We start from the raw sequence: 24,531 nt of genomic DNA, 5'->3' as shown, positions 1-24,531 counted from the left end.
ATGCTGTGACCTTGGGGGAGATGGGGGGGGGGGGTTGCATTTTGCTTAGACACATCCAAGTGTTTTAAAGCCGGAGAAATTTCCTTTTTTTTTTTTTTTTTTTACTTTTATTCATCCATCCATCCATTATCCAAGCCACTTATTCTGCTCTCAGGGTCGCGGGGATGCTGGAGCCTATCCCAACAGTCATTGGGCAGCAGGTGGGGAGACACCCTGGACAGGCCGCCAGACCATCACAGGGCCGACACACACACACACACACACACACACCTAGGAACAATTTAGTATGGCCGATTCACCTGACCTACATGTCTTTGGACTGTGGGAGGAAACCAGAGCACGTGGAGGAAACCCACACAGACACAGAGAGAACATGCAAATTCCACACAAGGGGGTCATCCCGGGTCGTCCTAAGGTTGGACTGCCCTGGGGCTCGAACCCAGGACCTTCTTGCAGTGACGTGACCGTGCTAACCACTGCGCCACCGTGCTGCCCCGACTTTTATTCAACAAAGCATAAAACATATTTGAGCTCTCCACGTTGCCCATTTACTCATGTGGACTAGGTAACCAAAGATCTTCTCAGCAGCCACAGTCAGATGCTGCTGGACAACCAGTCTCAGCATTTGGATTCTGGACATTTTTAACATCTCATCTCATCATCAGCCGCTTCGCTGGGGTCGGGTCACGGTGGCAGCAAGCTAAGTAAGGCACTCCACACATCCCTCTTCCCCAGCAGCGCCCTCCAGCTCCTCCTGGGGGATCCCAGGACATGTAGTCCCTCTAGTGAGTTCTGGGTCTACCCCAGGGTCTCCTCCCAGTTGGACGTGCCCAGAAAACCTCCAAAGGAAGGCGCCCAGGAGGCATCCTAATCAGATGCCCAAACCACCTCAACTGGCTCCTTTCGATGCAAAGGAGCAGCGGCTGTACTCAAGCTCCCTCCGGATGTCTGAGCTCTTCACCCTATCTCTAAGGCTGAGCCCAGACACCCTACGGAGGAAACTCATTTCAGCCACTTGTATCCGCGATCTCAGTCACTACCCAAAGTTCATGACCATAGGTGAGGGTTGGAACGAAGATTGACTGGTAAATTGAGAGCTTTGCCTTCCAGCTCAACTCCCTCTTCACCACAACAGTCCAGTACAACGTCCGCATTACTGCTGATGCTGCACCAATCCGCCTGTCATTCTCCCGCTCCATCCTACCCTCACTCGTGAAAAAGACCCTGAGATACTTGAACTCCTTCACGTGGGGCAGTAACTCATCCCCAACCCAGAGGGAGCAATCCACCATTTTCCAGTAGAGAACCATAGCCTCAGACTTGGAGGTGCTGACTCTCATCTCGGCCATTTCACACTCAGCTGCAAACCGCCCCAGTGCACTCTGGAGGTCGCATTCTGATGAAGCCAACAACACCACATCATCTGTGAAGAGCAGTGATGCAATTCTGAGGTTCCCAAAACGGACACACTCCTCACTTTGGCTGCGCCTGGAGATCCTGTCCATGAATATCACAAACAGAATCGGAGACAAGGGACAACCTAGGCGGAGCTCAACACCCAGAATGCGGACACAGCTCTCACTTTGGTTATACAAGAACCGGATGAACATTTTTAACAAGGACTTTTCAATTAATTTGTGATCGCTTAGCAACAAAAGTAGTTGGATCGGGTTATGCTTGATCTTCATCGCCAAAATTTACCTGAATTCCCGAATTCGACCCGAATTTGGATAAGTGGCTTGGATAATGAACGGATGGATGGATGGATGGACTGACTAGGTAACCAACTGAGAAACTAGTTAATGGTCACCATGCTTTCGTTTGCCCGATAGGATGTTCATATATTGCTTCTGCTTATCGACAGACAGTCTTATATGTTTTCTCTCGATGTGCCACACTAAATAAGTTTATGAATAAATGTCTTGTATTCACAGTGGGATTTATTTTTTTTTGTTGTCAAAATGAGCACTCATGTTCCAATCACAGAATTGCAGAACACCTAAATGTGATAGGGGTATAAGGTCATGGGGAAAATCCCTCGTCTACTGGAGAACAATTCAGGACCCTGGGGGAAATGTGTCGTTTCACTGCGTACTATTAAACTTCTCATATTATTGGTGAGTCATAGATCAGGGTGTGGAAGAATTTTCCTACTGCAAATAAATTCTCAAAAGTCAGCACTTATAGAGTGACAGGTTTAGGTTGATTTAATCTTGTAATTGCGGGTGAGGGAGACCAGCAGTTCTGACGGACTGGCTTCCTGAATACAGAGGAGCAATTCTTCTTATACAGCGAATAGCAATACATTTAGGATGTAGTTAAAATTCACAGGGTTGTATCAGTTTCACTCATGATAGTGTGACAGAATCACTGGCTCCAGCAGCAAGGTGAAAACAATGTAAATGGATTATGGGCATGCGGGTGGTGTGGCGGTTTATTCCGTTGCCTACCAACATGGGGATTGCCGGATCGAATCCCCGTGTTACCGCTGGCTTGATTGGGCGTCCCTACAGACACAATTGGCCGTGTCTGCGGGTGGGAAGCCGGATGTGGGAATGTGTCCTGGTCGCTGCACTAGCGCCTCCTCTGGTCAGTCGGGGCGCCTGTTCGGGCAAAACTTCCCGGCGAAACTCCTCACTGTCAGGTGAAAAGCAGCGGCCGGCGACTCCACACAATTAAGGAAAGAAGCAAAAAAACAAAACAATGTAAATGGATTAGCACTGGACACCACTGGGTTGGGCCTGGGACATGGACCAGTGTCCTTTGCATAAACAAGAGTAACCAGTATTGGTCTCTCCTGATTTAGATCATACTTATCTGACAGACCTCGCTTTGTTTTACACAGCAGCTCTTCATTATTATATGCACAGTCTTTTGAGATGTACTTTGTGATATTGGACTACAATAAATTTTGACTATATATATATATATATAAAGGGTGAGAGAGGAAGAGTAATTATCAAGTGAAGGCTCAGCACCCATGTAAAGCAGGCACTCAGAAATTGGTGCCATTCCTGCCCGTAGGAAAGGCCTTGATTTTAACGAAGGTAAAAAAAGAAAATAAATTAAAAAGGAAGCATGTTTCCACGAGGGTAAATCAACAGGAGGTCCGGCAACAGTGCTAAGAGATGGTTTTAGAGGTCCACCGGGGACGTTGACAGAATCGTCAAGGACAGAGGAAGTCCATGGCTTTGGATTTACTGTGGGCTCAGCGGTGTGTACCATCATCACACGTGGGGCATAAATCTGGTTCGGAGGGTGTAAGTGCCGGCCATAACTCTCTCTCTAATCGCGTCGCACATATCCAGCTGCGTGCCCCCCCTCCGGGAGGCGACTGGTGAGGAAAATGAGGTTTGGGGACGATATGACCATATATCAGGGGATACTTCACCTGGTATATTGCATCATGTAATTATTGATTCATTACCGCCGGTGTTACGGTTTAAATATGAATGATCGTCGTGCCGGGGAATTTCATCAAGACCTTTGTACGGTGAGACGGCGTCGGCTCATCGCCCCGTCTGGCAAATTAATATGTCATACGTGCGCCATGCTAAAACGTCCCTTCCGGTGTGCTCCCGGCCAATCATTTTCATGAGCTTAGAGAGCCCCGGTGTTATGGAGGGTTACTGCAGATACGTGGGGGTGGGGGGGGGGGTGGGGGGGTGACACTAGGTGCTGATGGAAATATCCCTCTGACGTGGAGTCCAGTAAAATACTGTGGAAAACTGATAAAGCTTATACAGGAGGTGCATATATCGCCCCAGCTCCCTAAGGTACACGTGAGCGATACCCCCCCCCCCTTAAACATCACGTGTGATTTAAAAAGAGTGATGTTTCAGGTCTTTATCGAACACCAGGTCCTTGTTAGTGAGATGCCTTTTCGGAAGAGAATTGGTTCACAGTGTTGCCAGATGTACGGAAATTATCGTATTTGTACGATACGTTTGCCCCCTGTACGATCAATAAGGACAAAAAGTCCCATAATGTACGATAATTTGGTCATTATTATTGATCGTACAGAGGGCAAAATTATCGTACAAATACGATAATTATCGTACATCTGGCAACACTCGCACCTCTCATGTTGTGTCAAACCTTCAAGTTAGTTATTTCTCCCATGACAGAGGTTTGTTATCATGTACCATACGTGTGTGTGTGTGTGTGTGTGTGTGTGTGTGTGTGGCTGTCTCCAGCGTTGGTGTGTGTCATATTGATGGTGTGTTCACCAAGGTGTTCCCCCCAATAATTCAACCCCTATACGGTCCTGTGCTCCTTCCGTCACAGATTTAATGAGTGACCTTGACTCATCATAATAAAACAACTTTGAGTGTTTTTCTACAAATCGTCTCCTCGGTCGATTTTTGGATGGACCGGCCGGCGGGCCAGCCCTACAAACGCTAATGTCACTGAGTGATCATGTTTAGAGTAACTGACTGACTGACTGATCATGTTTGACACGACTGGGTTGCTGGATCGGGTGACCAAAAATGTCACTGAAGTTACACGATTGCTTGCCAGATGGATATCGCACGCTAACAAAATAGTAGTTACCCTGGACGTAACTCTAGTTCTATGAGTATGTGCTCTGCCCTCTAACAGGCTTCGTTATTGGTTTACCCCATCAAGGCTCTGCCTCAGCACCCTGAGACAGATCTTTGCACTCACTGCCCAACCAGGTGTTAGGAGCCCTACCGCGCCCCATCCCCTATCACACCCCTGCGTCTCCACTGCTCGTCTCCCTTTGAACTCAGCAACAAAGACTGGGGTCAGCTGGGCTTGAGATTAGAGAGTTACGCACGTACTCACAGAACTGGAGTTATATCCAGGGTAACTACTATTTCTGTCATACGTGCTCAGCCCTCTAACAGACTTCGCTATTGGTTCACACCTAAGGCGAAGACCATTGGGGATGAGTGTACTCCAGCTGGGCTCAAACTGACGCTAGTCCAACACCAGCCAAACAGCAACTTACACAGCAGTAGTCCAACGATTGAGCACCCCCCCCCCCAGGGTTACATACCACACTGCAACAACCTGCCAAGGGCTGGGCACAACTGACGTCTGAGTCAGTTGAAGACGAAGTCCCCCCTGATAGTGTGCCAAGCACCGAATGGGACACCGAGTCAGCAGTCATATCCCTGAGATATGACTGCACAAAGATCAAAGTAGAGGATCAGGAGGCTGCCAAGCAGATGTCCTCCACTGACAGTCCCCTGAAAAGTGCCACTGAGGACGCAATGCCCCGGTAGACTGCACTCGGAGGCCCACTGGGGTGGGGCGGCCCATAGCATCATAACTCTTGTGGATTGCATCACAAATCCAGTGAGTGAGCTGCTGCGCAGACAAAGGGACCCCCCTGAGACCGACCACCATGGCAGACGAACAGGACTTCCTGAAAGTTGCAGAGTGCTTCACATAACAGCAAAGCGCCCACACCAGACACAGGGTGCGGAGTCGCTCCTCCTCCCTGTCATCATGAGGAGGAGGAAGGTACGCTCTCAGACAGGTGACCCTCAACCTGAATGAAAAGGAGATGACCTTTGGCTGGAAGGACGGGTTGGGACACGGTTCCACCGACCCCTTGTCGTCACTGACAGACATGCAGGAGGAATAACCGTCAAGTTATACCAATTCCCCACTCTCTTGGCCAAAGTGAGAGCCAAGAGAGTTGCTGTCTCGACAGACACATCTCCAAGTCTGTCTGACCTAGCAGCTCAAAAGGTGACCAGAAAATCCATCCAGAAGTGTCTGCAGGTCCCACTGAGGAACGAGGCGTCTAGTAGGGGACCTCGGCCTGCAGCTACCAGGGGGTGGCTGCTGACTGTGAAGCAGCCAAACATATCATGGCCCGCTGTCATCGCTGCTGCAAACACTCCCCAAGTTGGAAGAAGTGCAGCCACCATCAAACAGGTCCTGTAGGAGCTGTAGACCATCCTGCAAAGGGCAGGAGCATGGGTTGAGGTCCCTGACCTCGCATCAGTCCACAAACACCCACCAGGGCATAGTCTTCCACATCTTCCCGTGGTCTTCAATACTGTATCCTCATTTAAATAAAAAGCTGTACCACACGATTCCTTTCCCCACAGTCTTTCAAACAGTCTCTTCTCACCCTGGAAGTCGGTTATGAGCTGTTCGGGGGGGGGGGGGTAGACTTCCTGGGTCTTAGGCAATCTTCAACCCCTTCACCAGACTGGCCGGCCAGATTCAATCCATGCAGAGAGTGGGTCAAAGAATATGAGTTAGGCTTCCCAGGCGAGACCCGTAATTGTCGTGGCAATTTTTGAATTCCACTCTGACATTAAATGAGAAGCGAGACAAAAATCTCTTACAGTATTTTCACACTTTAATTGTTCATGAACAGACGTACAAGCCTATTTGCAAGTCTCTTATAGGGCAGTTGTCTGTTCTTCCCCTCCTCATCTCATGTCTTCCAGCTCACATCCCACCGAGGCCATTTCTCCAATTACTGTGTGCAGACTTGCTACACTCAGTGAGTTTCCCACTCATTCCTCTCCTATCAACCAACAGTTAACAACAGGCCTTTATTTGTTCACATGGAGAAGACACCTTATAAGACTACCTTTGTTCTCTTACACGTGAACTTTAAGCATCTATATCCAAGCAATGTAAAATAAAGTTAAACATGGTACGGGTCATACATGGTCAAAGATTAAAAGTAAGCAAACATCACCACACTCACCGTGCACTTGCTTTTGTATAACTTCAGGGTCAGGTTGACTGTGTATATGTCATTATTGTGTCCTCAATTTCAACCTCCTCTCCTTCTGTCTCTCCTTCCTCGTGTTATCATTTTTTCTACCGTCTCCATTGCCCTCTCGCTGATCCTCTCTGTGATCTCCATCTCTTTCAGCCTGCCTTGGGTCTGTCTCATTGTCATCAGAAATTACCGGAAAATATTGGGCCACGAGGAAATGTTGTGTTTAGTGAGGGCAATGTCAAAAAAATTCAGTTAGCAACAACAAATATCCACTAACGAAAAAAAGTCCTGCAAATTTTGACTGAAACACTAGACTAGGCTTCTCCTCACCCCCAGTCCAGCAAGTCCCACTCTTATTTTGCATTTGTTTAGGCTATTGGAGATTATTCCCACATTAAAACAATACCCAGATAGCATCCAGATGTGGGCCACTTCAGGCAATGACGCGGCACTGATGGCCTTCTTCTGGCCCTGACAAAATGGATGTGAGCCTGAAGTGGCCCACATGTATAATGGCAAATATGGCCCAAATATGCCAAATCAAACGTGGGCCCTTTTTGGCAAAGTTGCGGTGCTCTCGGCAACATGTAAGCTGGATGTGACCCTGAAGTGACACGTGTGGTACATAGTGAATATGGCCCAAATATCACATAACAAATATTGGCCACCTTTGGCAAATATGTGGCACACATTGCGTTGCTATGGCTTGGTTCTGGCCCAGATCCGGCAAACAGGAGCGGACCGCCCAAGTGCCATCACCTGACCTGACCATGTGATCATAAGGGTGTCGTTTGTGATTACATTTGTGACAGGCACAACTGAGGCAGCTCAGTTCCCAGCTCATTTTAGGACCCCAAACAGCGGAACACTAACAGAAGGGACATACGCACGAAGGTAACTCAGGTGGCAGAGTTACATGTTTTTAACAAAATAATTTTGAAATGAAATGTTTTAGAAACTAAAATCGGTGTTGGAGTGGTTTAACCTTCATTAATTCATTAGGGCATTGTGATAGTGAAAAGATGTTGAGGTTAATAGCCGTGCATACACTCTACAATGTCTTGCTAGCAAACGGTGAACGGGAGACAGCAGGGAATGTGTGTGTCTGCTGTTTTGATGGACTACAGCTCATCAGTTTTTTTTCCTCTCAAAAGGATTTGTGTGTGGAGGGGGGGGTTGGGGGAGGATCAGGGTCTCTATGACACTAGTGGGGACATGGTCCCCCCCCCCCCCGCGCCATCTGCGCCCTTGTCCAGGCCTGTATGTGAAGTTTTCCCAGTCCACAGATCAGAACCCCCCCCCTTTTTTCTCTCCCAATTGTACTTGGCAATTACCCCGCTCTTCCGGGGAGGGCTGCAGACTACCACGTGCATGTGGAGTCGCCAGCCGCTTTCACCTGACAGTCAGGAGTTTCACCAGGGGGGACGTAGCACGTGGGAGGATCACTCTATTTCCCCCCAGTTCCCCCTTCCCCCATGAAGCGACACCCCGACCGACCAGAGGAGGCGCTAGTGCGGAGACCAGGACACCTACCCACATCCGTCTTCCTCGCTTTCAGGGAGCTCACTTCTTTTTGTTTTAACCGGGGGGCGCTTGCGCGTGCCTCAAAGAGAGGGCTGACTGTGACTTACTGCAAGGAAACATTTATAGCCGCAAGCAGGTAGGCCTGCTTGCTTACGTCAGCACATCTGATTGGGAATGTGAAGGTAAGGTACGTCACTCGCCTTGCATGTTGCGACGGGGGCGCCATCTTGTTAGGAATGCGCTCTGGTAGGCATGTAAACAAGAGCCTTAACAAAGCAATCTGAGCGATCTGCTCATTGAAAACACTCAAAATAAATGTATTTTGACTCATGTAATGTGGCCTGGCTTTATTATCTCGTAGTTCTATACCGTCTGGATAAGGTGAACCATGAATTCAACAACAGCAACATATTACAGCGAACTCAGGGGGGGCAGTCCGGGTACCGTCGCCACAGCCGGGACGCGAACCCGTATCTCCTGCTTCGCGGGCGACAACGTTAACCAGTCGACTAAAGGGTCCGACTCGTTAGCCAAGGGCTATCGTGTCTATTTATTCATGTACGTTACAATATCAAACAGTTAATGACCGCATCAAACCTCCACAAGGGTATCGAAACCAAACATCACAGTATGCTACAATACGGCCAACTAAAGCAGGGCACAGTATACGCTGCATAGTTTCTCGGCACAAATAAGACACGGATAGGTCAAATAGCAAAACAGCATATTGTAGCGAATTCGGGGGACAACGCAACCACAGGAACCGCCGCGGCCGGGAAGCGAACCCGTATCGCCCGCACCGCAGGAGGCATCGCTAACCGCTCGACTAGATGGAGCGACCGTAAGGCCATCAGAAGCGTATGTGCCCTGAGGCGTGAAGGAGCTGATATGCTTAAGCGCGGGGACGCGCTTCCCGAAGGAGGGGGGGGGGGGTAGTGTAACGTGCATGGATAAGAAGACACGTTGGCCGCTGGCTCGCGGGTGTGACCCTTTAGTCGAGCGGTTAGCGATGCCTCCTGCGGTGCAGGCGATACGGGTTCGCTTCCCGGCCGCGGCAGTCTCTGTGGTTGCGTTGTCCCCCGAATTCGCTACAATATAAACACACAAATGTATGAGCATTAAATCCAAAACGGAGCATGCCAGCCCGCCTACAAGGGTTAGAGTCCTCGTCAACAACAGTTAAAGTTACCCATCACATACAGATGAGCACAATCATTTCTCGGTGCAATTAATACATCAAATGCGGGGGTCACGTATCAGCAAACCAGCCTATAACAACACACACGCATGAGCATTGTAAATACCAGCAGAAATAGGCCAGGCTGCCTACAAGGGATTCAGTCCTCATCAACACCCATCACATGCAATACAGCGTTAACAGTGAATAATACCGTTAATTGGGAATAGCCCTTACCTTAAATCAGAAGCGACCACCGAGGCCTGGGATCCGCTGCCTTTACTGTTGTCCAGAAGCCCATGATGTGGACTGGCCACACCTGATTAAATCCAAGATGTGATAAAGGGCGTTGGATCGAATCTCTCTAAAGGGGGTCCATTAGATCCACACAAAGTTGCGACGAGAGGCTGTTTTCACGCAACCTATCGCGGGTCTTGCTATCAGTATTATTAACTGCAGAACCCCCCCCCCCTTACACTCAGATGAGGTGGGAAGGTATGTGTCCTGCGTGCTGTACAAAGCTCTTCCGGCGTTTTGCCAGGTGCTTTCTCTTGTAACATCCAGTCGCGGAACTCCTCGACCCGCCTGTTTGGCTGGTTCTCCAAGGGTTGTGGCAATCCCAATCCCAGCAGGTGTGCAGCATCAGCGTCGATTGTAGGAGACGCCTCTTGCTCTGGTTGCTCTTCGATTGGCTTAGATAGACTGACTGGGAAAAAGAGAGTTTGTTTGTTTTCTGATTGCGCCGCCAGGCTTCGATGGTGATGGCAAGAATTGCATGCATGCCGAGTGAATCCGTGATCCTCATGTATCAATAATAGCCTAATTTTACGTATGATCCATGATGATGAAAACTCAGAAAAATAAAAGTGAATAGCATATTGTCAATATTTTAGAGACCTCCCAAAATTTCACAAATCGTGTTTTCAGGGGAGCTCATGTCTTGTTAAGGGGAGCCAAGCGCCCCCTGGCTCCCCCGTAGTTCGCACCCTGTTGTAGGGACGCCTGGCCAAGCCGGAGGTAACTCGGGGATTCGAACCGGCGATCCCCGTGTTGGTAGGAGAAACACTACTAAAGAAAAGTGCAACCCCGTGTTAATTTTCCTTCACGCTAGAATATACAACAGATTTTATTGACGTTGATAAAATGCTTTGAGGGTTCCCGTGAAATTCGTGTGTGGATGCACCTCCACGCTCCTGAAACCCATCCGAGACAATGACGAATTGTGACACTTAAATTTGTGGTAAGACTAAACGCAGCTTATTGTGCTTTAGTTGCTGGGGCATGCTTTCATATTTTTTCATCGAAACATCACAAGTACGAGGACGGATACAACGGCTGGTTTCCATCCCTTTCCAATTACATTCAGGTCTACTGAATCTGCCAGCCTTCAATTTGTGCGGCTTATTTTTGCAAAGAGGTCACGCGACATTAATGCGGAATAACTTTACTTCTTTAGAAGACAGTGGATAGTATCTCTGGAAGAAACTAATGTATTGTTGAGGGGGGGGTTGGGGGGGGCGGCCCTTTTTCTCCCCAATTGTATCCGGCCAATTACCCCACTCTTCCGAGCCGCACCGGTCGCTGCTCCACCCCCCTCTGCCGATCCGGGGAGGGCTGCAGACTGCCACATACTTCCTCCGATACGTGTGGAGTCGCCAGGGGGACATAGCGCGTGGGAGGATCACGCTATCCCCCCCAGTCCTCCTCCCCCCCGAACAATCGCGCCGACCGACCAGAGGAGGCGCTAGTGCAGCGACCAGGACACATACCCACATCCGGCGTCCCACTGTAGTCCACTGATTTCCGGTTTCTACTGCAGCGGTCATACCAGTTTCCGGTGTGTTGGCGTGTGCTATTGACAATGGCATATTTTTCGCGATCCCTGCAAGATTTACCATGGATAAATGTCAACGACATGCACAGAATTGTCGACAAACTCTCACCTGCACCTACCAGGAAACGGGCGAAAAGTTTCAAGTTGTACATACCAAGTTACGTCCACAATTGTGGATATAACTTACATGTCTTTGACATTTATCCATGGTAAATGTTGCAGGCATCGTGAAAAATATGCCATTGTCAATAGCACATGCCAACAAACAGGAAACTGGTATGACCGCTGCAGTCCCAGATAGCATCCGGATGTGGGCCACTTCAGGCAATGATGCAGCACTGATGGCCTTCTTCTGGCCTTGACAAAATGGATGTAAGCCTGAAGTGGCCCCCATGTATAATAGCAAATATGGCCCAAATATGTCGAATCAAATGTGGTCCTTTTCTGGCAAAGATGTGGTGCTCTTGGCAACATGTAATCTGGGTGTGACCCTGAAGTGGCCCGTGTGGTAAAGGGTGAATATGGCCCAAATCTATAACAAATATGGGCCACCTTTGGCAAATATGTGGCACATGCGGCATTGCTATGGCTTGGTTCTGGCCCAGATCTGGCAAACAGGAGTGGACCGCCCAAGTGCCATCATTCCATGCAGTATGTGGGCCGGATGAAAGTGTCAGTGTGGGACGGGTCCGGGACACAGCAATTTTGCTATCTGGGGTAGAAACCGGAAGTCAGTGGATTACAGTTGTGCACAGAAGCCACTGTGTCTGTACGGACGCCCGACCAAGCCGGAGGTAACACAGGGAATTGAACCAGCGATCCCTGTGTTGGTAGGCAACGGAATAGACCAACACGCCACCCGGATGGCCACGTATTGTTGACTTTTGACCACTTGAACTGATTACTTTCCCTGTTGCGTTACATGGATATGGTTGGCTTTGTCTTCCAACACGCAAAATGGAAAAAGAAAGGCACATTTTTCTGTTGCCAACACTTGAGTTGACAGTTACATATGCTTAGCTTAGCGTTGTTAAGTTTTTATGGCGTATTTTGAGGTTTGTTGAAAAGTGGTTTTTGTAATCTGTCAGCCCTCCTGAGCCATAATATAACTAGTCAATACCACCAGGGGTTGTTGAATGGCTCAGACTGGAACAAAGTAAAACTGTTCCTGGATTTATAGATAAGCAGGAGCCAGGCCAGCTTGTTTTGGTAGTTGTTTGACACCCTGAATCACAAAAGACTCGGCTCTTATTCACAGTCCTCAAAAAAAAAAACCCAGGCAGCAGCTGCAATGAATGGTATCTACTGAGGACGTTTGACAGTGCCAGATGTCAGCAAATGAGCTGTGTATCTGCGGCTTTTGTGTTTGAGTGTGTGTGCCTTGGCTGCTTTGACTTGCCATTGTTATTCACATCAGCACCTTAAAGGCCTTCACAAGAGAATGAATTTCCCCGCGGGGTCTAATAAAGACTTTTCTTTTCCTTTCTAATCTGTACATGATGTTCTCAAATGCTGCATGAATGAACATAGAGACATAGTACACATGACTGTCTATATTTCTGTGTTCGTTTCATGTTCGATGTTCACGCTAGGCTACATTTGAGAGTATATACGTTCAGGTATAGACGCTGTGGGTGGCACGGTGGTACAGTGGTTAGCACTGTTGCCTCACAGCAAGAGGGTCCTGGGTTCAAACCCCAAGCCGTCCCAGGTCCTTTCTGAGTGGAGTTTGCATGTTCTCCCTGTGTCTGTGTAGGTTTCCACCGGGTGCTCCGGTTTCCTCCCACCACCGAAAAGACATGCATGTTAGGGTTAATACTCCTGTCTGTGCCCCTGAGCAAGGCAATAGAAAGAAATACTGGAGTTGGTCCCCGGGTGCTGCTCGGCGGCTGCCCACTGCTCCTAGCTACACAGCTAGGATGGGTTAAACGCAGAGAGTAAATTTCATTTGTATGTATGTACAAAATGACTAATAAAGAATCTTCTATTCTGTTCTGTGTTGACTTTCAGTCGTTTTATGGTACTTTTCCTCTTTTACGTCAAGGCCTTCGCTCCGAATTTAGCCTGAGCGAGTCTGGGAAGACGTGGTCTATTTACGGTGAGGTGATGCTGGAGGAAGTGGCCCGCCACCGCCCCGGCCTGCCTGCTCCACTTTTCCTCCATATGGGACAGAGTAAGGCCTATGAGCAACCCCGTCTACCACTGACATGCTAAATATTTGAGAGCGAGGAGGGAAAAGCTTGGCTAACTTGACAACAAGACGTGCACACGCACACACACACGCAAACACACACACACACTCATTTCCCCTTTTCTATGTTTGCCTTTGGGTTTCTCCTAACAGTTGTATTATTTATTAACTTGAACATACAGGGCTTTTCATCACAAATTTATTCTCCCCCCAACGGTCCCTCTCCACGCATGCGCACTAGAGACGGTAGCTCCGCTGGTAGGGTGCCATAAAAGGGAATTTTCCTCCGGGTGTAACATACAAATTCCGCTGGCTCCAGTTTTCCCGACGCCTGCAACATTTACCAGGGATACATGTCAACGACATGCACAGAACTGTCGACAAACCTGCACCTACCAGCTAACGGAGGAAAAGTTTCGAGTTGTACATCAAGTTACGTCCACAGTGATGAGGACGAGTACCGCCATCCTCCTCTGTGCGTGTCGCTGACGTTTATCCGTGGTAAATCTTGCGGGCATCGCGAGAAAATATGCCATCGTCAACAGCGCAGGCCAACAAACAGGAAACCTGTATGACCGCTGCAGTAGAAACCGGAAGTCAGTGGACTACAGTTAGGTACAGAGTTGGGAGGGTTTTCGTTCGCACGTCGCCGTGATTTACGACAAGACGTAAAGCCAAAAATCAAAAGGTAGGCGCATGCGCACAGTGCCGGGCGTCCTGCGGGTTTTGGCCTCGTCTGGAAAGGTCAAATCTCGGCGGATCCCCTCTTCCGGGAAACGAGGCGTTATCTGTGTCGTACGTGACGCTGCGGGGTGCAGAGGGACGTTCACGGGAAAGCCACGGCGCTTCTCTCATGTGTACCTGGCTGAATAATTTAGCAGAGGGGAGGGCGGTGTTATTTGACAGGGTGCTGGATGAGAGCGGGGACGACTGACCTCGATGTCAAAACGTAGCTATTTAAAGAGCTCACTCTCGCGCCGGTTTAACGAGCAGCGGGGCTCCCGTCGTATTTTAACTGCCCCATTAAACGGCGCAGGCTGTTGACTGGTTTCCAAAAAGCAAGAAATACCTCGCTGCAAATTCCATGTTTTTATGATAAATGGCATCATTATCCAGGGAATCCCAAGGATGAAACACTTTCCCCGTAGTACATCAAGTCCTTCATTTAATGTGTGCGTGTGTGTGTGTTTTTTTCAGCCATTTTTATTTCCCCCCTGATGAAACAAGCATGACGTTTTCAGTCTCACTTTATTTAACGATGATGTGAAAAGCAAAAGGCTGTCCATGACATTCAGACAGTTAATTAAAGAACGTTATTCAAAACCCCATTAACAACCGATGGCTCCAAAAATGTTCATGTGTTCCAAGTGTGATACTTATTTTTATACAACTTTTTCAAACTTATACCTCACTTTTACATAACATAGTTACAGATACTGTAAATAAATACATTGATTTCTGAGTATCATTGTGATGTATTTGTGAACATCAGTGTGTCCTATGTAAAAATGAGAATGTACGTAAATATCTTATATATATAGCTATATATATATAGCTATATATGCATATATATACATACATATATACACACATACTTACATGTATGTATGCACATATATTCATATATACACATGCATATATATGGTTTTATATATCTTTCTGGTATAAGAAAACAGGTTATTGCCCCTCTTGAACATGTTGCATTTATTTCAAAAGGAAAAAGACTTTTCACTGATTTTAATTATCAGTTGCACTGAAAATTAGATGGGATACCACAAATGGAACAGAAAAAAAATAATACAGAAACAGCATGGACCTGTGTGTTATTCTAATTGATATATTTCTTATATGCTCATATGCTTAGAGATGTTCCATTATTTCATGTCACACACACACACACACACACACGCCACATCAATCAGCCAAAACATTAAAACCACTGGCAGGTAAGTGAATAACATTAGTTATCTCATTGGCACCTGTCAAGGGGTGGGATATATTAGGCAGCATGTGAACAGTTGGTTCTTGCAGTTGATGTGTTGGAAGCAGGAAAAATGGGCAAGTGTAAGGATTTGAGTGACTGTGACAAGGGCCAAATTGTGATGGATAGACGACTGGGCCAGAGCATCTACAAAACGACAGGTCTTGTGGGGTGTTCCCTCCTTTGTGAGGAGCAAAGGCTAGACCGTCTGGTCCAGTCCCACAGAAGAGCTACTGTAGCTCAAATTGCTGAAAAGGTTAATGGTGGCTATGATAGACAGGTGTCAGAACACACAGTACATCACCTCTTGCTGCGTATGGGGCTGCAGACCGGTCAGAGTTCCCATGATGACCCCTGTCCACTGCTGAAAGCACCTACAATGGGCACATGAGCATCAGAACCGGACCATGGAGCAATGGAAGAAGGTGGCCTGGTCTGATGAATCACATTTTCTTTTACATCATGTGGATGGCCAGGTAGGTGTGCTTCATTTACCTGGGGAAGAGATGGCGCCAGGATGCACGATGGAAAGAAGACAAGCCGGCGGAGGCAGTGTGATGCTCTGGGCAATGTTCTGCTGGGAAACCTTGGATCCGGCCATTCATGTGGATGTTACTTTGACATGTACCACCTACCTAAAGATTGTTGCAGACCAGGTACACCCCTTGATGGAAACGGTATTCCCTGATGGCAGTGGGGATAATGTGCCTTGCCACACTGCAAAAATTGTTCAGGAATGGTTTAAGGAACATGATGAAGAGTTCAAGGTGTTGCCTTGGCCTCCAAATTCTCCGATCTTCATCCAATTGAGCATCTGTGAGATGTGCTGGAAAAACAAGTCCGATCCATGGAGGTCCCGCCTTGCAACATACAGGACTCAAAGGATCTGGCACTAACGTCTTGGTGTCAGATACCACAGAACACCTTCAGAGGTCTTGCGGAGTCCATGCCTCGATGGGTCAGAGCTGATTTGATGGCATGAGGGGGACCTACACAATATTAGGCAGGTGGATTTAATGTTTTGGCTGATTGGTGTAAGCATATATATATATATATATATATATATATATATATATATAAATTGTGTGTGTGTTATTGTTATTTATCTATGAGCGTCAAATTGAGCCTTCCCACAAAGTAAAGGCTTGAGGAGCTCTGGAAAACCCAAGCCAATATGCAGGATGCTGTTCATTATAGGAAATGATGAGCCCTTGAACTACCACCATTGCGTTTCAACTGTTTTAGTGAACATTTAGCTGAATGTTTTGGGAAGGTTAGATAATGAATCACTGAAACAAAAGCAGGGCACACTGAAAAAACAAAAACAAAAAACAAACCCAAAAGCACAATACCTGATGATCAACATTTGGTATTTCAGACTGACATTAGAAAAATGACTGTGGGATTTAGTAAATGCCAGCAGTGGGTTAGTAGAACCGACCACTTCCGTCTCCTTTTATTGCCCTCGGTGCAGTACAGCTCATCCATGTATGCGGTTTACACGGCGGTGTTTGAGTTTGTCCACTGAGACTCTTGGCATAGACACGTGTGTGATTTGATCAACAGGGCCAATGAACTTCAAGCCACGCTTTTCTGACGGGAAACAAAAGTAAAACTGTACCACGGGTGAGTAAATGTGGACTCGTCACGACAGTCGCAAAAACAGAGGTAAGTCTATGTGAATTATACATTTTATTTCATGCCATCTTGAGAAAGCCAAATACCAAATATTCCATACATGGACACCGTCATCAGGGCGTCAGCAAATCGTACACAATCACATATAATGTAATATATAAAATGTGTCATCGATTTTTATTCGGAAGGATCAACCTGCCCCCCAGAGAACGTCTCACCCCCTCGTGGCGGGAGTCTCTGCCCGCCGAAGGAGGAGCAGTTAGGAGCTGTGGCTTTCTCGTTGGTCTGTGCTTGGGGGGGTTTTGTTGTTGTTGTTGTTTTTTTGTTTTTTGTTTTGCCCTGCCCCTGTGCGCATTGAGGGGGGGGGGCTGGAAGGGGTGGAGGAGCTCTCACGGGGTGTAACCCCGACGTGTCCGGCGGCTCCTCTCCCGCTCCTGTCCCCGTGTCCTCCGTCGGGCCTCCGGGTGAAAGTCGCTCACTAGCAGACAGCGGCTAGCGGAGGAAGTCCACTCCCGTCTCGAGTGGGACCGTCGCCAAGTTCTGCACTTGTCCCATGCGTTGAGGCATTGAATGAAAATAAATCTATGACAAGTTGTACAATTTACAGATGTGTAGCCGATGTTCTAGTTTGCTCGGTCAGCACTACCCCCCCACCCCCCTCCCGGCGCCCCGTTGTGTACTGTGGGTCCAGCAGGCTACATTATAAGACGACAGGCACAGCGCTCAACAATGCCTTAAAAACTAAAAACCAAGACACCAATGGTGAAACGTAAGTTGAAAAAACAAACCTCTTCAGACTTTTTTTTTCTTTTTTAGGAGTCCGAAGTTACTTTCATCCTGCGTGAGGACAAGTTCACAAAGAGAAGACAACACTATGTCCAGTGGCCCTTTTTTGCTCGGCGCAACCTTGCCGGGGCCAAGTTCGACTGCGCAGGACTTCATTGCGACTGCGAGGTGTGCGCCCTGCTGCTAAGTGTTGTGTGAGTTTCACGTGACATTTCACTAGTACATGTGAAGGAATGTCCTGTGTCTGTGCTTTATGCTCCGTCGCCGTGACCAGCGTCTTGCCACCGCAGCCCCACATCGTCGAATGCGGCTCAATTTCACGAGGCCTCCGTGTACGCGATACCTCCGCCGCCGGTCACGGACGTCTGACTCGCCCGTCCGAAACCGGATCCCGTGTGGAAATGACCCCGGCCGAACTCCCTTCTGCGCGGCACCACTACTCGAGCTGGGGTTTCTCATTTCAGACCATCGTTTCATCACTCCAGCTGCAGCTGACCCACTTCCAACGTTTTATGCCCCGGACATTTACCTCCATGGTGTAAGCTAATGGACAACTTGTCAGTCTACAAAGACCGCGTGTCAAGGATCTGCCGTGACAGGGTCCACCACCGACGCCTCGTCTAAAACAACATCTAAAGTTGGGAGGTGCACTCTTCCATTTTAAGTGTGACTCCAAATGTATTTCTGGGTGCGGGACAAGTGTGGAAAGGCTCTCGTGATGTGTTTTAGCTCTGTTTTCCTAGCATCTGTATTAGCCGCGAGGCTCTGTTAAAAAGAAGAGCGTCGCTATCTGGGGTCACCATGCGTTCGGAGGACAATTTAAGCAAGTTGTAAAATATTGAAAGGCCTATGCAAAATTTGATATGAAATCTTCCGAGCGAAAACTTGCGGTGCAAATTTAGCAAAGTGGAAAAATGAGCCGTGCGTATCTGGTTAAAAGAGTTGGCCCCTGGTGTCTCTCGACATTTTCGTGAGTCGCGGACTTTGAAGAATCTTATTTTGCTGCCCATGAGCGTATACATTTAACACCGCCAACACCCTGCGAAGAATCTGGACTATCGAACACGCCAATTTGTGTCTCCTCTGCTCTGGAAGAGCGCATCTCTTTAGAGTTCATTTTAGATTTTCGTTTCCTACCGCTATGACAAGCTATAACCCTCCGTAGCCTTTTAAATGTCCACGCACCGCATATACAAAGCCTTACAGTACATCAAAGTCAGAAATGATATTTACATGTCTCCACCGGGGGGCGAGGGGGAGGAGGCTCGGGTGACTCCTTTGTTTCGCTGTGGAAATGCCACCTTTCCACACGGGGTATCCAGTCACCGTAGCAGTGAAAATACTCAAGTTGGACGACAAACTCACACATGGCCAAGAGTACATACGTATATGCACGACAAAGAAGGAACAAAAACAGGACCCCCCCCCCCCCATTTGAAGCAGATAAGGCTACAGGTCAGGTCAGCGCCGGTCCACTGCTGCTCTGCTGCTGCTGGGATGTGAAAGTGTCAGAATTTGTGTGTGTGTGTGGGTCTGTATGGGTGTGTGTGTGTGTGTGTGTGGTTATAGAGTATGTACGCAGGCAAAGGGAGCAGATGAACAAGGGGGGAGGTCGCCGTGAATCATTTTGAGTTTCTAAGTGCCCATCCTCTTTCCTCTCATCCCTTTCCATCATCCAAGGGATTCAGTTTGAAAAAGGGAGAAGTGGGGTGGGGTGGGGGGGATGCTGAGGCGTGAATAATGAAACTCGACCCCCTCCCCCCCTCCCAATTTCTAACCCCATTGTCAAAGTGGGTATTTGGGTGTTTGTCCTCCTCGCTCTGAGACAAAATTCACATCTACGCTGACGAAATCAGTCTATCTGCTGTCGAGAAAAGAACCATGGATGTTGTCTCCTCTGCAAAGTGCCAGGTGGGGGAAGGAAGTGAAAGCTCACAGGCCGGAGACCATCACCCGGTAGGAGGGGGGCATGTGTCTGTGCCGCGGGCTGGAGCCGGGGCTGCCGTTGGGGCTGGTGCAGCTGGCATCTACTCCCCCTATGGAGGGTAGGTAGGCGTGGTGAAGGATGGGCAGCTGCAGGGAAAGCCGACGCTGTATGCTGCAGGGAGGGAGAGAGAGAGAGAGAGAGAGAGAGAGAGAGAGAGAGAGAGAGAGAGAGAGAGAGAGGTGAGCTGGAAGATGTCGCTCATGCTGCTTCATTATGAAATGCCCTGCAATTTTACACGATCTCAGTTTACAACATAAATGGAAAGATACGGTGATGGAGTCACATCGGCAGGAGAAAGACCTCCCCTGGAGCCATTAACTTCCCACCCACCTATCCCTTTCACCTACTCTCAGAGCACTCGACTTCACCCGTTCCCAGTCCTCTCTCCCTTGCTGCCAACCTCCTGATCTGCCGTCCCGCTGTACTTCTGGGATCTTTCGGACGGAGAGCGTTTCATCTTTCTGCCTGGTGAGACAGTTCACGCCGCACCTCGCCACCGCCATCTCCACCGCCAGCCCGATGCAAAGCCAGTTACATAACCAAATGCCAGTTATTTAAAGAATATAGATGGGAGCGGGGGGTCGGAGGGGGTAATGTTCTTGCCCATCCGGTGCAAGAGCCCAAAGAAACACCATAATTAGGTGAACTTTAAAATACTGATGTCCCAGAGCATAGGGAGCTAATCTGACCTTTCCAAATTACGTTGGGAACAAGATTTTGCTCGCTCATAGCACAGTCGTTGGCGGCAGACCGCCACATTGTTATATTTCACAGGTTATGATCGGGAATTTGTCTTTTCGAACGCACCCACCCGAGATGTAGATTTAGACATATATACGCACATCAGCGGTGGGCAGAGAGTGCACGCTGAGCTCCTCACAGCTCTGCAGCATGCAGAGCCTCTGTGTAGAGTTGCACACTTACTGTTAGTCATCATACAAAGCCGCTCTGGCGGGGAGTAGATGTTGTCTATTTTAAGACTAAAGATGAAGGCAAACAGCCTGAACATTTACCTCCTCTGAACAAGATGTGTAACAGTTGGGGGGGGGGGGGGGGGGTTGTTCATCAGTGCAGTAAAGAACGCGTTCTGCAGTTTCATGTGCCCCACTCAACATTACAGGGACTTGATCTTCCATGGCAGATTCTCATCACGTTCTCCTCCATCACTCCTCTCTCTACACCTCTTTTCTAACTTTTCCCTCTTTCTCTCTATGTCACCCTCCGCTTCCCCTCTCTCTCCTCTCCTCCTCCTGCCTCTTCATCTCTGTTCCCTCCATGTGATCAAACATTCATGCGGCATGGGAATAGCTGCGAGTGTTCCTTTACTTCTGTTCTCCTCCCCATCTATTTTGAGAGCTGCTTCCAATGCGAGCTGTAAATCACCGGTTACATAAGCTTCTGTGAGTCTCTCCTCTTCCCTTTTCTTTCTCTTGCTCTCTCTCTCTCTTTCTCGCTCTCTCTGTCTTTCTCTCTCTATTTCCCCCATTTCTATCAAACACCCTCCGCTCTCTTAATCCACCGCTTGCACCGTCTCCTCCCTGGTCTCTTTTCAGTGTCACCTCCTTCAATCTCATCCAAGCTATTTTGTACCCTGTGCCCCCCCCCCCGCTCTCTCCTCCCAAACCTTCTGTCCCTCTAGCCGGCTCTATCCTGTGCATTTACTTCTTCCTCGTCGCAGCTAAGGCAGTGTAGGAGGGAGGGCTCTCAATGATGCATGAAGTGCTGCACCAGCGTCACCCCCCCTGATGAAGTCGACATCCCTTTGCTGCCTTTTGAATAATAAGTGAGTATGTCTGTATGTCACACAGAAGTGTTTTGAGTGTCCATAATGACTGTCTCTAAAGAGTTGGGACAACATACAATCAGCTAGATGCACGTGTGCATACGTGCGTGTGCGCACGCATATGTGAGTGTGTGCCACCATACCCGTGTTTGTGTGCGTTTATGGCTTTGTGCAGTATGTGCAATTTTGCGTGCAGGCATGGTGTGGTGTTAGGGTGCACATGTATGTGGAGATAGATGTTTACGCCACGTGTGTGGGAGAGGAATGTGAGGCGGGCTCAAAACCGGTCCATTCTTCGCAGGGCTCGGTTGCCGGAGCAACCGCCTGCGAGCTGCCGGTGGTTGTGATACATCTTGACGTCTGGTCTGATGAGGAGAGCCGACAAGCCAGGGGGGGAGAGGGAACGGGGATGACCGAGAAGAAGAAGGAGGTGGGGGAGGAAGGAAAAGGGGGATCAGAGGGGGGGATCGGGGGCTGGCTGAAGGAAAGGAGAACTCACTGTTCAGGCGAGTTGATATCCTCCAGGGGACCTCTGTTTATCCTTGAAGGATCCATGGAGCCCCACTGTGCCTGGGGCTTCTGCTCCAGGTGGTTCTTCAGTATTGTCTTCTCCCCATCTGTACGGAGACACAAGGGGAAGACATTTCAAACCCAGTATCACCTGAGCTGTCACCCGAGTCGCGCTGTCACCTCCCACGTGCAGCACCTGAGAGGCAACTGTGAAACCCGACTGTCGCCCAGTCAGCGTGTCACGATGGTTATCGTGAAACATGGCAATCACATCTCCCGGTGGAACGGGAGCCGTCTCTGTTAGGAAACAGGGAAAATTCATTCAAGGAAATGCCATCGCACTCCCGATAAGCTACGACATATTCAAGGCATGAAACAAAAGCACCCAAGTGTGTAAAAATATCTAGAGCTGGAAAAGGAAGCCTCCAGTTTTAGAGAGGAAGAGAGAGAGAGAGAGAGAGAGAGAGAGAGAGAGAGAGAGAGAGAGAGAGAGAGAGAGAGAGAGAGAGAGAGAGATGAAAGGAAAAGAAAAGTTTTTTCATGTTGTGTCTCCCTCCACAGAGGCGAGAGCTGGCAGAGACAGAAATAACTCCCTGACATGATTTCTTCACTCCCCCGGTGCCACAGAAGGAGGCAGACGGTGGGTATAAAACACCATCGGAACTGCAGTAAACAACCTTATCAGTTTTCCAAAATGGCACCTGGAGAGCAGCGGAGTGATCCTTTTCTTCCCGCGGAGCTTCCTCCCCGGTTGTCCCAGATTCTCCGCGGCCCGGCGTTCGGCTGACCTGATTCGCCGATTGCAGCGCTGTACTCTGTGCCCTCATTGGACATCTGAGCCTGCACGACTATTTCAGAGCCGAGCGAGTCGTCTGTGCACTTTGGGGAAAAAAAAAAGCCTAACCTTGTACCTGTCAGAGCCGCGTTAAAAGCAGAGACACAGATATTTATACACGCCATCATGGACTCAGACAGGCGCCAACTCCTGCCTTTCAAACATCATCTTGCTTCAAGAATCAGAATACAAGAATAACATTTGCACATTTACGTGCAAATGTTTCCGACAGGTCACACGGCGACTGCTCCCTGCAGGTTTGTGCTGGACTTTGTCATGGGAGCAGTACAGACTGCAACCTCTCCTCGTCCCACTTGTCTATTAACCTTTACACAATGTAAAACCCAGACAAGGTTTACTTTAGTAACATGCAGCGGTGCAGCGGTACATAACAAGGTGTGTAAAGTTTGACCTTCAGTCAGTGATTATCACGAGGCAAACAACTACCGATACAGTCGGTGTTTTCCAGTGCTGGGCGACTTGTGTCCCCCCCCCCCTTTTCTCTCCAATTGTGTCTGGCCAACTACCCCACTCTTCCGAGCCATCCTGGTCGTTGCTCCACCCCCTCTGCCGATCCGTGGAGTTGCCAGGGGCGTCCAGGTAGCGTGGCGGTCTATTCCGTCGCCTACCAACATGGAGATCGCCGGCTCGAATGCCCGCGTTAGCTTCGGCTTGGTCGGGCATCCCTACAGAATCAATTGGCCATGTCTGCCGGTGGGAAGCCGGATGTGGGTATGTGTCCTGGTCACTGCACTAGTGCCTCCTCTGGTTGGTCAGTCGGGGTGCCTGTTTGGGGGGGGAGGGGGAACTGGGGGGAATAGCGTGATCCTCCCACGCGCTACGTCCCCCTGGCGAAACTCCTCACTGTCAGGTGAAAAGAAGCGGCTGGCGTCTCCACATGTATCGGAGGACGCATGTGGTAGTCTGCAGCCCTCTCCGGATCGGCAGAGGGGGTGGAGCAGCGACCGGGACAGCTCGGAAGAGTGGGGTAATTGGCTGGGTACAACTGGGGAGACAAAGGGGGGAAAATCCCCCCCCCCAAAAAAAGTGGACTCACCAGCTTCTTCTTTTCACTTGACAGTAAGGAGTTTCGCCAGGGGGACGTAGCGCATGGGAGGATCACACTATTCCCCCCAGTTCCCCCTCCCCCCCAACAGGCGCCCCAACTGACCAGAGGAGGCACTAGTGCAGCGACCAGGACACATACCCACATCTGGCTTCACACTCGCAGACACGGCCAATTGTGTGTAGGGACGCCTGACCAAGCCGGAGTTAACACGGGGATTCGAACCGCCGATCCCCATGTTGGTAGGCAACGGAATATACCGCCATGCCACCCGGATGCTCAAGTTGTGTTTTTGAATTTGGTTCAATTTCGAGTCAGAACTACATGTCATTTTCCATTTTTTTATATTTATTTCGACTTTGACCAGTTTAAAAAAAAAAAAAACTTAAAAAAAAAGATCCAACCTTCAACTTAAAAGGATGTTGAAGTTTCCAAATACCATAAAATACATTTTTTTAGCTGATGTTTACAACAACTGTGAATGTAAACCGCATTTTT

At 48.8% G+C, this 24,531-nt stretch overlaps 1 protein-coding gene across 1 annotated transcript in view; it reads right to left on the bottom strand.

Moving 5' to 3' along the window:
• Positions 1–19,784: 19,784 nt before the first annotated feature.
• The window catches only part of gabbr2 (gamma-aminobutyric acid (GABA) B receptor, 2), a 296,990-nt gene continuing 292,243 nt past the window's right edge, over positions 19,785–24,531 (bottom strand). Inside the window, exons 18-19 of the mRNA XM_056298819.1 lie at positions 22,122–22,239; positions 19,785–19,950 (exon numbers count right to left, since the gene is read on the bottom strand). Coding sequence (XP_056154794.1) covers positions 19,785–19,950; positions 22,122–22,239 — 284 coding nt within the window. The remainder of the gene's footprint in view (positions 19,951–22,121; positions 22,240–24,531) is intronic.

The sequence above is a fragment of the Lampris incognitus genome, chromosome 18 (assembly GCF_029633865.1).
Source record: "Lampris incognitus isolate fLamInc1 chromosome 18, fLamInc1.hap2, whole genome shotgun sequence".
Taxonomy (NCBI): Eukaryota; Metazoa; Chordata; class Actinopteri; order Lampriformes; family Lampridae; genus Lampris; species Lampris incognitus.
The sequence above is the reverse complement of the archived record's forward strand: the minus strand, read 5'-3'. Positions and strand labels throughout refer to the sequence as shown.